The 12,388-nt window shown below is 35.8% G+C and overlaps 1 protein-coding gene across 4 annotated transcripts in view; it reads left to right on the top strand.

The window, feature by feature from the left end:
- The window catches only part of AGTPBP1 (ATP/GTP binding carboxypeptidase 1), a 159,665-nt gene that overhangs the window by 75,641 nt on the left and 71,636 nt on the right, over positions 1–12,388 (top strand). For all 4 annotated transcript variants that reach the window (XM_045086080.1, XM_045086081.1, XM_045086082.1 and 1 more), the window contains exons 12-13: positions 1,304–1,401; positions 6,475–6,591. In XM_045086080.1, the coding sequence (XP_044942015.1) occupies positions 1,304–1,401; positions 6,475–6,591 (215 nt within the window). The remainder of the gene's footprint in view (positions 1–1,303; positions 1,402–6,474; positions 6,592–12,388) is intronic.

Raw genomic sequence — 12,388 nt, 5'->3', positions numbered from 1 at the left:
GAAAAATGTCCTTTTAAAATATTCTCTCCTTTGTTTTAAAGCACTCAGTTACTTACCTGAGTACTCGTGCACTCGTCTTGCATTGTCTCCCCCCACAGCTGTGGTCCTCATGGACCTTTACATTCTGTGCCCTGAGTTTTTCTCTAATGCATATTCCTTCTTCATCCCCATTCCTGCTGTACTGGTTCAGTTACTGTCTCCTGTTAATTGGTCCCCTTCCATGCATGTGCTCCCTCTCTCACGCTTGCCAGAGTGATCTTTTGAGCAATGTTAAGTTGAGTTAAGCCATTCTCCTCTTGAAAATTCTCACTGCTTGTCTTCCATAGTAGGTTAGAAGTGTAATCTACTTGGCCCCTTTGTTTTCTCATTCTTATTCGCCTTTTTTAGTACTTTCCCAATTATACACATTTAGTTACACTTGCCTTTTTTCAAGGATATCAACTCAATTCTTTTTTTCTTCTTAAAAGCCACGCTTACCTACCCTTATTTTGGCCTTCAAAGCTGCTCTGTTTTCTTCAGGTTACTGCTTAATTACTACCTGTTTTGTGGAGTGATCACGTAACCTTGCAGTTAGTTATTCCATCCTTTGTTTTCCCAAACATTGCCTTCACTAATATACACTTTTGTATTGTACTTTAGTCTTTTCTGCTTTTTAACCTCATGAACCCCTGGAGGGTACGGACTGTATTTACATGTATTTAAAGAATTCCCAGTGCACAACACTGCATTCATGGTACACGGTTGCCATTGAAACAAATAAATGGGTAATCAGTTGTTAAAGGAGTAAAATCAGTTCTTGAAATTTATCATGTAGAGGAAATAAGCAGTTTGATTCAGTCTGTTGCAAAAGAAGACATTCATTTTTAAAAACTGAGAACATCAGTAAGAATACCCATGTATTTCTACTGTGCTTTTTCCAAATTTTAATATCTCATAGGTTTTTCAACACCTAGGACAGCCTTAGAGACATTTTTTTTTAAAAAGATTTTTTTTATTTGAGAGAGAAAGAGATCACAAGTAGGCAGAGCAGCAGGCAAAGAGGGGGAAGCAGGCTCCCCGCTGAGCAGAGCGCCCGATGTGGGGCTTGATGCCAGGACCTGAGATCATGATCTGAGCCAAAGGCAGAGGCCTAACCCACTGAGCCACCCAGGTGCCCCTAGGGACATTTTTAATAATGAATTTCATTTACTTTTCCTTTGGTGATTGAAATACCAATGTTGTATGTAAATAGCATCTTTCCTTCTGATGTGCATGTTGTAGAATGCTTACCTCTGACCTACTTATAGCATGTTTTGTGTCACAGTGGATGACGTAGTAGATGAAAGTGACGACAATGATGATATTGACTTAGAAGCTGAAAATGAAACTGAAAATGAAGATGACGTAGATCAGAATTTTAAGGTTGGTATAAATCTCTATCTTCTGTCTACTTCATAAATTGGATATGCAGTTGTAAAATAAAGATTGGGGAAATAGGTGTAGCTTAATGGTAAATTAATTGGTTTTGTCCACATCTTTTTATTGTGATGACTGTGTACACTAAGGAAAGGGAAAATAATGTTGCTTTGAATGCATTGGTCTGAAAAGGTTCTTAAAATAACTTATTTTCACTCTTCTTGACCAGGACAACCTCAGGTAGCCCATCTGACTTAGGTTTCAAAGTCTGAGGAAATCTGAACTTGAAGAAAAGTGGTTTGAGACTCTAAGTGGCAATCTGTGCCTCTTTTAGCAATCTTTTGGGGATATAAAAATAGTAGGAAAATAATCTGTAACTGCTGGCTTTTTGGTAAGAATTAGTGTTTATATAATGATTCTTATGTTTCAGTTAATTGGAGAAGAAATGGGCAAAAGTGTTTATTGAATTGAGACAAGATAAAAAAAATTATTGTCATGATATAAATGTGATGTTAAGTAAAGAGGCAGGAGAGATTTTAGAATTTTATGGCACTTCTGGAAGTGTAGAGCTATTTGCTTAATTTAGTGTCAGGGGGTCATTTTGGTATCTGTGGAGAAATGCCTGCTTAACTCCTTCAGTTTTCAGCTGTTTAGCTTAGTCTGTTTTGGTGGCGTGGGAGGGATTCATTTGACCCTTGCCTGCTTGGCCATTTTTCTCTTGAAATTCTATATCAGAATTGGATACACTGAATATTAACCCTCTCTGGAGACAGTCTAAGATACTGGATGGAGATAATTCATTTTGATAGTAGATGTAGTTCTAGTTTCATTATCACTAAATGCAATCACCAAGGCAAGCTTTGGCAGAATTGTCTCATTAGCCAGTCTAGGCAGCATAATAATCTGTAGCCTTGCCTCAAGAAGGTAGAAAGAAGAGAAACAGCACAGGCTCTGATTTTCAAGGGAAAAAAATCTGGGTTAACTCTGTGATTGTGGTTCTGGACCTGATATAAGTGAAAGAACTATGCGATCCAAGCTATGAGAATTTAAATTCTATCATGTAAAGTATTCTTTAGATAATAGGAGCTATATTAAAAATCACCTGTTTGGATTCTTTGGGAACTGAGTGTTTAGGTTTAGTAAAATTTCAGGTTGATACTAAGTTTATACTTTAATATATTGTATTTTGAAACCTTTCTCTTCTGTATGTTTCCTTGTTATTAAAAACATAGTATATTGAGTATAATTTATTCTTTTTTTAAAAGGTTTTATTTATTTGAGAGAGAGACAGAATAAGAGAGACAGAGAGAGAGACAGAGAGAGAGAGAGAAAGAGCATGAGAAGGGGAGGGTCAGAGGGAGAAGGAGACTCCTTGCTGAGCAGGGGGCCTGATGTGGGACTCGATCTTGGGACTCCAGGATTATGACCTGAGCCTAAGGCAGTCGCTTAGCCAACTGAGCCACCCAGCAACCCTAGTATAATTTATTCTTTATGCCTCAGGATCCTCATTAAAAATATCTGTGTTGCGATCACTACAGATGTAAAGACAGAGATTGATGGGGAAATAGAACTCAATGGGAACTATAATAATGATTCTAATTTTGCTGCTTGGAAATTGTCAGTGTGTATGCATGAATACATACTTAAAAAATTTTTAAAAATCATATGAGGGTAAGTTACATATATTATGTATCATGGCCCTTTACCCCTAAATATGTCAGTGAATATTTCCTAAGAATAGTGGTACCCTCTTATGTAAACATAATGCCATTATCAACTTAATAAATTTATAGTGATACAACATTTTTAGCTAATCTGTCATCCATATTCCACTATATAATAAATGTCCATCATGAGATTTTTTTCCCCATCTCTTTAGAATAGGAACTACCATCAGGTACTATGTTTAATTATTTTGTCCTTTAAGTCTCCCTTAATTTAGAATATTTTCCTTTTTTTTTTCTTTTGTGACATTCATATCTTTGAAAAATATAGTTGTTAGCTGTATTGTTCACTGGAGTAGCCGTGATTTCTTACATTCTCTCCCACTTTATCTTAACACACCAGTTATAATAATGAGAAAAAATAATATATTGAATTTACTCAACATCTAATCCTATTCTAGTCCATGCCCTTTTCTAAAAGTAATTAATTTATATTATTTTTAAAAATTTATTAGAGAGAGAGAGCACAAGCAGAGGGAACAGCAGAGGGAGAGAGAGAAGCAGACTCCCTGCTCAGCAGGGAGCCCAATGCGGGGCTCAATCCCAGGACCCCGAGATCATGACCTGAGCCAAAGGCAGATGTCTAACTGACTGAGCCACCCAGGGGCCCATGCTCTTTTTCTTTTTTTAACTGAAGTACAGTTGGCATAAAGTATTTTATTAGTTTGAGGTATACAGCAGTGATTTGACATTATGAAATGTTCACCACAATAAGTCTAATTAGATCTTTTGAATTTACCGTCTATGCTAGTCCCTGCTCTTTACCTATAATAACTATTAAAGCCTCACGTCTATCCTATAGGTACATGATATTATTACCTCTGCTTTACAGGGCTAATAATTAGAAGAAGGAAGCACAGAAGGATTATTAATGTAGCTTAAAGATGTGGCGCCAGGATTTAGAATAAAGCAGTCTGATGCGAATGTCAGCTCTCTCTACCACCATACCATACCAAAATCTATTTTTTTTTTTTTTAAAGATTCTATTTATTTATTTGACAGAGAGAGAGAGGTAGAGCGAGATGCAGACTCCCCGCCAAGCCGGGAGCCCAACCTGAGATTTGATCCTGGGATTCTGGGATCAAGACCTGAGCCAAAGGCAGATGCTTAACCCATTGAGCCACCCAGGTGCCCCAGCCAAAATGTTATTGTTTTATTTATTTATTTATTTATTTATTTATTTATTCACTCATTCATTCATTCATTCATTTATTTATTAATTAAAGGACTACAGAATTGTTGGCTCTTTGAGACTATTGAGCTGTATTATCTTTTCTTCTTGACTGCAGTTTGGCTTACTGTTATTGGCGGTTACATTTGGACTTAATTTTTCCTTTTTATCTAAATCTTGTTAGTTATTTCCTGTGTTAGGTGCTACATACAGGTTTAATATTTGTTTGTGTTTGATTGTGTTTGTAGCTTTAGAGACTGTTTTTCCCTCACCATAGTGATTCCATTCTCTTTATCCCAGATTTTTCTGCTTGTAGCATTTATAGAAACTTGGAGATTTAGAAAACTCATCTCCAGTAGCCAGCACTTGTCAGTTTATAAACTTACATGCATTCTTTTCCCTTCCTTTACTTTAGAAGAGCTTTAAGGAGTGATGAGAGGTGGTTGGGTTTTTTATCCCCTAAGGCTGTCAGTAGCTCTTCATCTTTGTTTTCCCCTAAACCAAAACACAAAATTTCCTGCTGTTGACTTCTCCAAAGTGTAATTTTTATTTCACAGTGCCTGTTTTACAGATAAATTAATTTTTTTGGAAGTAGAGAGCACATATGTAAGGCTCTGTTTTCACAAAGTAGTGTTGAAATGTTGTATTGGATGTTGTATTTAAAGTAGTATTGAATGTTGAATTCTAGTCTGTTTAGAGAAAGAATACTTTTGTAAACTTTTTGTTATTTTGAAGCATTGTCTACTTTATTACATGCCAGTCAAGGAAGTTATATATTTTGGTTCATCGGTGCATAATTTAAAGATCTGTGAAATTACATATTCATGTCCTAGTAACTATACAATAATTAATTATAAACTAACGTGATACACTTCAAATACAACCAGTGTTTATTATTTATGGCAAGGGAGAAAATTTTTATTGGTTATACAAATAATAGCTAACCTCCTGAATATGAAATATGAGTAACATAAAGTACATTTTTCCTTTTAAATTAATTGGTAATATGAAATATATACTTTTAGTCTGATACATGTATATAAAGCATTATAAGGATTGAAGCATGGTAGAACAGATTTAAGGCTAAAAGTAGGTTTACTCTGATATTAAGATAATTATAAAATTAAACCCATTGAAAATTAGTAAGTGGTCTTATATCTCTCATTAGCAATGAAGATAATGGTGGGTTTGTATTTATGTGAAGTCAGATTTGTTGAAAGTCATAGAGAATAGCTTGGATGGTAGGTAGACTGACACTTGTCTTTCTGGCACAGTGTATATTAGGTCTTCGAGTAGATAACAGATCGAATTAATCCCAGATACATGTCCTGTTTTTCTGAGGTCATATCTCCCTTTTAAATTTACCCTCTTCCTTCCTAAAGGAGCATGGAAATAATTTCTGGCTGTATTTCAATTTTCTACATACTGCCCCCCCACCTGCCCTTCCCCATCCACCCTGAAAAACATAACTGTGTGGTGACATTGAACTTTTCTAGGGGAACTTTGTTGAACATGGAATACGAGAGTACAGGGTAATCATTGGTTTTCTTGAAGCAGTGCATTGACTAACAGAGTATGCTTTGAAATAAGTGATTAGTTTTATATCCTGGCTCTTTGCGCACTGTGTAATTTTGAGCAAGCCCCTTAACCTCTACCTCAGTTTCCTCTTCAGTGAAATGGAAGTGTTGATACTATCTACTTGATAGTGTTCTTCTGCAGTTTAAATTATGTAAAATCCTTAGCATAGTGCTTCTCACATTTTCAGTGCTCAGTAAATGTTAGTTATTTTGATTATTGCCACCACCATCATATATTTATATTTTTAAATTAATTTTCTTAAGTTTAACTGACCTTTAATAGGAGTAAAAATATGGCAACTGAGGAGATTGAGGGGAGCATCCTTTAGTCTGTATCTTGACATTAGGTTTTCTATCTTGAGGAGCCCAAATACTGTGTTCTATTAGAATAAACTCTGAGAAAAACAAAATACAGTGCAGTAACCAAAACAGCAACAACACAACGGTGGTCCAATACAAGCAGATTTCAACTTACTGTGAAATTAGTACAACCTTTATTCAGTGATTATTCTCTACATGCAATTAATAATTTGGAAAACTTTAATCTGGAATGTATTTTTCTTAACTGGTTACATTTTCTTAACTGGTTACGTTTCTATTATTTCAGAATGATGATATTGAAACGGATATTAACAAACTAAAACCCCAGCAGGAACCCGGACGAACGATAGAAGAACTTAAAATGTATGAACACCTTTTCCCTGAGCTTGTTGATGATTTTCAGGTATAAATATAGAAAATACAGCATCTTAATTGATTTTAAGAAACAGTTTTTTTTTTTTTTCCCCTTCCTTAGGCCTATAATCACTGTTTTCCGTCTGGATTTTATTTCTAATATGAAAGTATTTTGGGTGTCATTGGGCAGTTACTTTAGCATTCTGAGCTGCAAACTGCTTATCTGTAAAATGAAGGGACTAGCTTATTAAGTTTTTGGACTAGCTTTTGCATTTTATCATCACTTTGACTCATTGCTTTAATTAGCATAGTTTTTTATTTAAAAAAATCTTTAAAATGGCATTTTAAAGTCTTAAGTTGAAGTCGTCTGTCAGTTCCGTCCAGCTGAAGGGGGAGGTAGAAGCTGAGCAAGTGCTGAATTAAAACAGGAGTCTCTGCTGGTTGGCTTGTTTTTCCCTGACAATCACCATATAAGCGAGGACTGTGGGGCCAGGGGAGGACGGCCCGAAGTCTTTATATCTGAGTTGGTTCATAGGGAGACTGACTCCTTGTTAACATTTCTTACCCTCATTTATTTTCTGGAGTGTACTTACGTAGCGTGGGTTATGCAGCAAGTAAACCAGATTGAATTGATGGGAATTAGTAGATAGAGTTTCTTACTCTCATTCAGCTGCTCCCTTATGGTGGGTCCCTGAATAAGTCCCTGAAATTGTCTAGGATCTTAACCTGTAAAATAAAGCATTTGGACCAGATAATCTCAGATTTATTCAGCTCTTACTACAGGTCCTCATGCCTCCCAGATCCATGCATTTAGTTCCTAGTTGCTTAAAGAAAAAGACTTCATTGTAAGGTTATATGTGAAAAATAAAAAAAGGAAGTATAGTTGACCATTGAAAAACATGGAGGTTAGGGGTGCCAACCTCCCAATAAAGTAAAAAAATGCATGTATAAGTTTGGACTCCCCCAAAACTTACTTAAAACCTACTGTTGACTGAAATTCTTACCAATAATGTAAGCAGTTGATGAACACATTTTGTATGCTGTGTGTATTATATATATGTATTGTGAGTGTGTGTATGTGTATATATATACATATATATGTGTGTGTGTGTGTATATATATATATATATATATATATATATGGAAGGAATTTGGGTAAGGGATTGATTATTATGTGAAGAAGTCACCTACTTTCTTCTCTCTGTGTGTATAAGAACTATATAACATGAATAAAAATGGTAAGAGTTTTGATGTGAGAGTAAAGAAAATTTTTTTAATGGGTGTCAAGGCTGGGATTTTGATTCTCATTCTTTCGCAGGCCACTTCTTTCTTGTAGGTTGTGATGGTGAGTTCTTGTAGGTCTGCCTGTTAATACATCACCTGGAACAGGCTACCCTTGATGTTTTCCTGCTGGGCCAGCTTGTCCTTTAGTTTGGTTGCTGAAGAGAGCAGGTTCCTCTCTTGGTCTGACTTGGCCAAGGTCAGATGGTAAAGACAGGCTAGTCAGAGTGTAAGTGCTCTGAAAAGTCTCCCCAAGTGAGTCACTTCTTTTTATTATGTTTAAGCAAAAAAACCTGCATCAAGTATTTCAGATAACATGTATTTATTCCTGTGTCTCTCTACTTTGCCATAAAGTTTAATGTAGAACAGCTGTATTTCTATAGCGTACGTTACGGGGAATAGCACATTGTCTTTTATTTACATAACTGGAAAATCATTTCTGAAGTAGTTGTGTTGGCACTGGACTACCTTTCTCATTTTTCAGTTTCAGAGGAATGCATTGTTCAAACGCTTTGGTCTCTATTATTTGAAGTGTGTGTTGGAACTATATCTAAGCAGCAGTTAAATTATTAAGTGAAAGATTTTTGAGAATTGAAAATATTGGTTGGTTCCAGATAAGTATTTGAAAGGATTTTTTCAGCTATCATATTGTCAAATACTGGCAGATCATGACATATTAAACATTAAATGAAATTAAGTTCAATTACAACTTTTTCCATTTGGATTTGCATGTCATTTTCAGTATCCACCATTGGAGCTTAAAATTACTTGATGTGTTTTCTGTACACCATCCACTTTTTTTCCAGATGTGTTAAGGCAGTTACTCAGTGGCCAGATGGAGGCACATTGAATGCATTTGAAGACAAAATATAGAATTGTTAAAGTAATTATCAACAGACTTTTTGAAGGCTCTTATCATGCTTTTAAAACTGTGATTATTTATTCATAGTGACGGTTACAGTTTTATTTGCTTTTGTTTCTTAATAGCAGAATATTGGCAGTGTCAAAATTCTGAATTTTCATAGCTCTTTTTTCATGTCTTTGGTAGCATGATGACAGTTACCATGTGGACTTTTGTTTTTCTTTTATTCCTCTTTTTAATTTGGTTTTAAATTTTTATTTAAGATATGTATGGACAGAGTTTAAAGAGTCACATAATTTTACAGTTTAATCAGGAAAAACTGGATCCCCTTCCTACTTGCTGTTTCCTAGAATCAATTTTAGCATGTTTTTGAAGTTGAAATCCCCATGCATCTAAACGGTAGGCTTAGAGTGCCATCTCTTGATTTTCCTGCTTTTGGTCACTGCCCCCCTCCTTCTTCCTCCAGTTTTTAAGATAGGTATCCAGTAATTATCAGTCTTCTTTTCCAGGATGTATATTTTCAAGTTATAAATTTCTCTCCAGTTACTGTTTTAGCTACATCACACATATTTTTTTTTAAGATTATATTTATTTATTTGACAGAGAGAAATCACAAGTAGATGGAGAGGCAGACAGAGAGAGAGAGAGAGAGGGAAGCAGGCTCCCCGCTGAGCAGAGAGCCCGATGCGGGACTCGATCCCAGGACCCTGAGATCATGACCTGAGCCGAAGGCAGTGGCTTAACCCACTGAGCCACCCAGGCGCCCCACACATATTTTGATATTTAGTATTTTCATTATCTTTGTTTTGGAACTTTATTTTCATTATGATTTTTCTTTGATTCATTAGTCATGTCAAAGTAAGCTTTTTAAAATTCCGATTTTGTATTTATCTTTCTGCTGACTTCTAGCATTTGTAGCAGGAAAAGGACCGTCTACTTTTTTTTTTAAGATTTTGTTTATTTGAGAGAGAGAGTTAGGAAGAAAGAGAGGAAAAGCGAGTACATGCAGAGGGAAAAGGAGAAGCAGACTCCCCACTGAGCAGAGAGCCCGACGTGGGGCTTGATCCCAGGATCTTGGGATCATGACCTAACCAACTGAGCCACCCAGGTGCCCCAAGAGGACATTCTTTATAATTAGAATCTTTTGAAATTTTTGAGGCTTATTTTATGGCATTGAATTTGATCAGCTTTTGTTACTATTTTTGCATCCTTGGAAAGAACTCTTCTGTAACTGTCAGGCACAGTGGTATGTTTTCCCATTGGGATAAGATTGGTCATCATGTTGAGAAGATTTTTTCTGTCCTGGATTTTTATTCCAGCCCTATCAATTACTGTGAAAAATGTGTTAAAAATTTCTCACTGTGATTGCAAATGTGTCTCCTTCTTTTTGTAGGTCAGTTTTTGTTATGTATTTTTGAGTTTATTTACTTATTGCATATAAATGTGAATTGATTTCTGCTCCTCCTGGAATGAACTTTTTTTTTAAAAGATTATTTTAGAGAGAGAGTGAGAGAGAAGAGCAAGCAAGTAAGCGAGCAGGTTGGGGTGGGGGAGAGGGAGAGAGAGAATCCCAAGCAGACTCCTGCTGAACGTAGAGTGCAACGTAGGGCTCTGTCCCAAGACTTTAAGATGATGACCTGAGCTAAAACCAACAGTCGGTCATTTAACCATCTGAGTCACCCATGCATCCCTGAAATGAAATTTTAATGGTTACGAAGTTGCTGATGCTGTAAAGTTGCTCATCTCTAAGAATTTAAGGCAAAAAATGTTCAATAAAATATTAATATAGCTAAATTAACTTTGATGACTTACCTGGTGTCTTTTATTTTTATTTTATTTTACTTTTGAGAGAGGAGAGCACATGCTTCAGGGGGAGGGGCAGAGGCCAAGGGAGAGAATCTTGAGCAGCCTTGATAGTCCAGTGCAGGCTCCGTCCCACAACTTTGAGGTCACAACCTGAACTGAAGTCAAGAGTCAGTTGCTCAGCCTACCAAGCCACTCAGGTGCCCCTTGCCTGGTATCTTTTAAGATCTTTTTACTTTCAGCTTTTTGATATCCTTAGATGTATATCTTTTTAAACAGTGTATAGTTGGATTTAAAAAAATCAAGTCTGAGTCTTGGAACATTTAGTTCATTTAACTGGAGCATTTAGTTCATTTACATAGAATTATTACTGTATTTGGATTTATATTTATGAGATCTTATTTTGTGTTTTCATTTGTTTCACCTGTGTTATCTTTGTCTTTTTTTTAGCCTTCATTTCGATTGACTCTTTTTTTGTTTCACTTTTTAACCCTTATCCTTTTGGAAGCTGTACGGTCTTGTCATTTTTTTAATCAACTTTGTTGAGGTGTACATTTACATACAATAAACTATTCCTTTGAAGTTAAGTTTGAATATTGACATATATACAGAAATTCTAGCTACTCTTGGTGTTGTAACATACATTTTTACTATTCTGATGTTAATCGGAACCTTTCTTCTTTTAATGATAAAATGAAACTTGGAATACTTTAAGTATAATCACCTCCTAAACCAATGTACATATTTTTAATTTATGTTTTAACGCTAGCTTTAAAAAAAATCTATATGATGGTATTGCTTTGTGTTTTACATTCAGTGTTATGATTTACAGACATTTTTACTACTTTTTGTTTTTTACTTCTTGTTTCTCAGTCTTTCAGTCTGACTTACTTTCCTTCTACTGGAATTATGTCTTTTAGTGTCTCTTGGTTTGAAAGTTGTCTTTACTTTGTAATCATTCTTGAAAGTTGGTTTCTCTGGCTGGTTTCTAAAAATCAACTTTAATGAAATATAATTTACATGCAGTAAATTATTCATATTTAAGTTCAGTGAGTTTTGACAAATTTGTACAACTGTGCAGCTACCAACCCAGCCAAGATACAGAATTATTTCTGTCACTCCAGGTGTGTCCCTGGGCCCCTGTGTCTGTGTGGTCAGTCTCCCCCACCCCCCTTCCTGCCCAGGTAACTACTGATCTACTCTCTGTTACTATAGGTTAACTTTGCCTGTTCTGGAACTTCTCATAACCAGGATCCTATGTGAATGTACTCTTGTGTAAGGCCTCTGTGCTTGTCTTAGGGTTTTGAGGTTCACTGATGTTGTATGTATCAGTATCTCTTTCCTGATTGCTGAGTGGTATTTCATTGTATGGATGTACCATAATTTCTTCATCTATTCACTTGCTGAACACTGGAATGGTTGCAGTTTGGGGCTACTGTGAATAAGATTGATACCAGAATCTGTGTAAAAAGCTTTTTTTTTTTTTGGTGGAGATTTGCCTTCATTTCTCTTGGGTGGATAACTATGAGTGAAATTGTTGGGTAGTATGTATGGGAATTGTATGTTTTCACTTTATAACACATTGTTTGTGGTGACTTTTGGGATAATTTCTTTAGCTTCCTGCTCCACAGTTTCCCAGTAGTGTTGACTAAGGGTGGGTATTCTTTTTTAAATCTTGTTTGGAATTCACTGTCTTTTAGAATCTGAGTTGTTTTCTCTTAGGGGTTGGAAAAATCCACCTCTTCTCCAGAGAGTGCCTTTTTCTCTTTCCTTCTCTCTTTTGGCATTACCAGTCGGATGGTAATCCAGACTTTTTTACTCTCTTCTGTTTCTTTTAACTCTTTTTCATGTTTTCCCTTTCTTTCTCTGTGCTGCATTCAACTGAATTCATTCAAACAGT

This window comes from Mustela putorius, unplaced genomic scaffold, assembly GCF_011764305.1.
Source record: "Mustela putorius furo isolate JIRA1106 unplaced genomic scaffold, ASM1176430v1.1 tig00000876_pilon_pilon_pilon, whole genome shotgun sequence".
NCBI classification, from domain to species: Eukaryota; Metazoa; Chordata; class Mammalia; order Carnivora; family Mustelidae; genus Mustela; species Mustela putorius.
The sequence above is the reverse complement of the archived record's forward strand: the minus strand, read 5'-3'. Positions and strand labels throughout refer to the sequence as shown.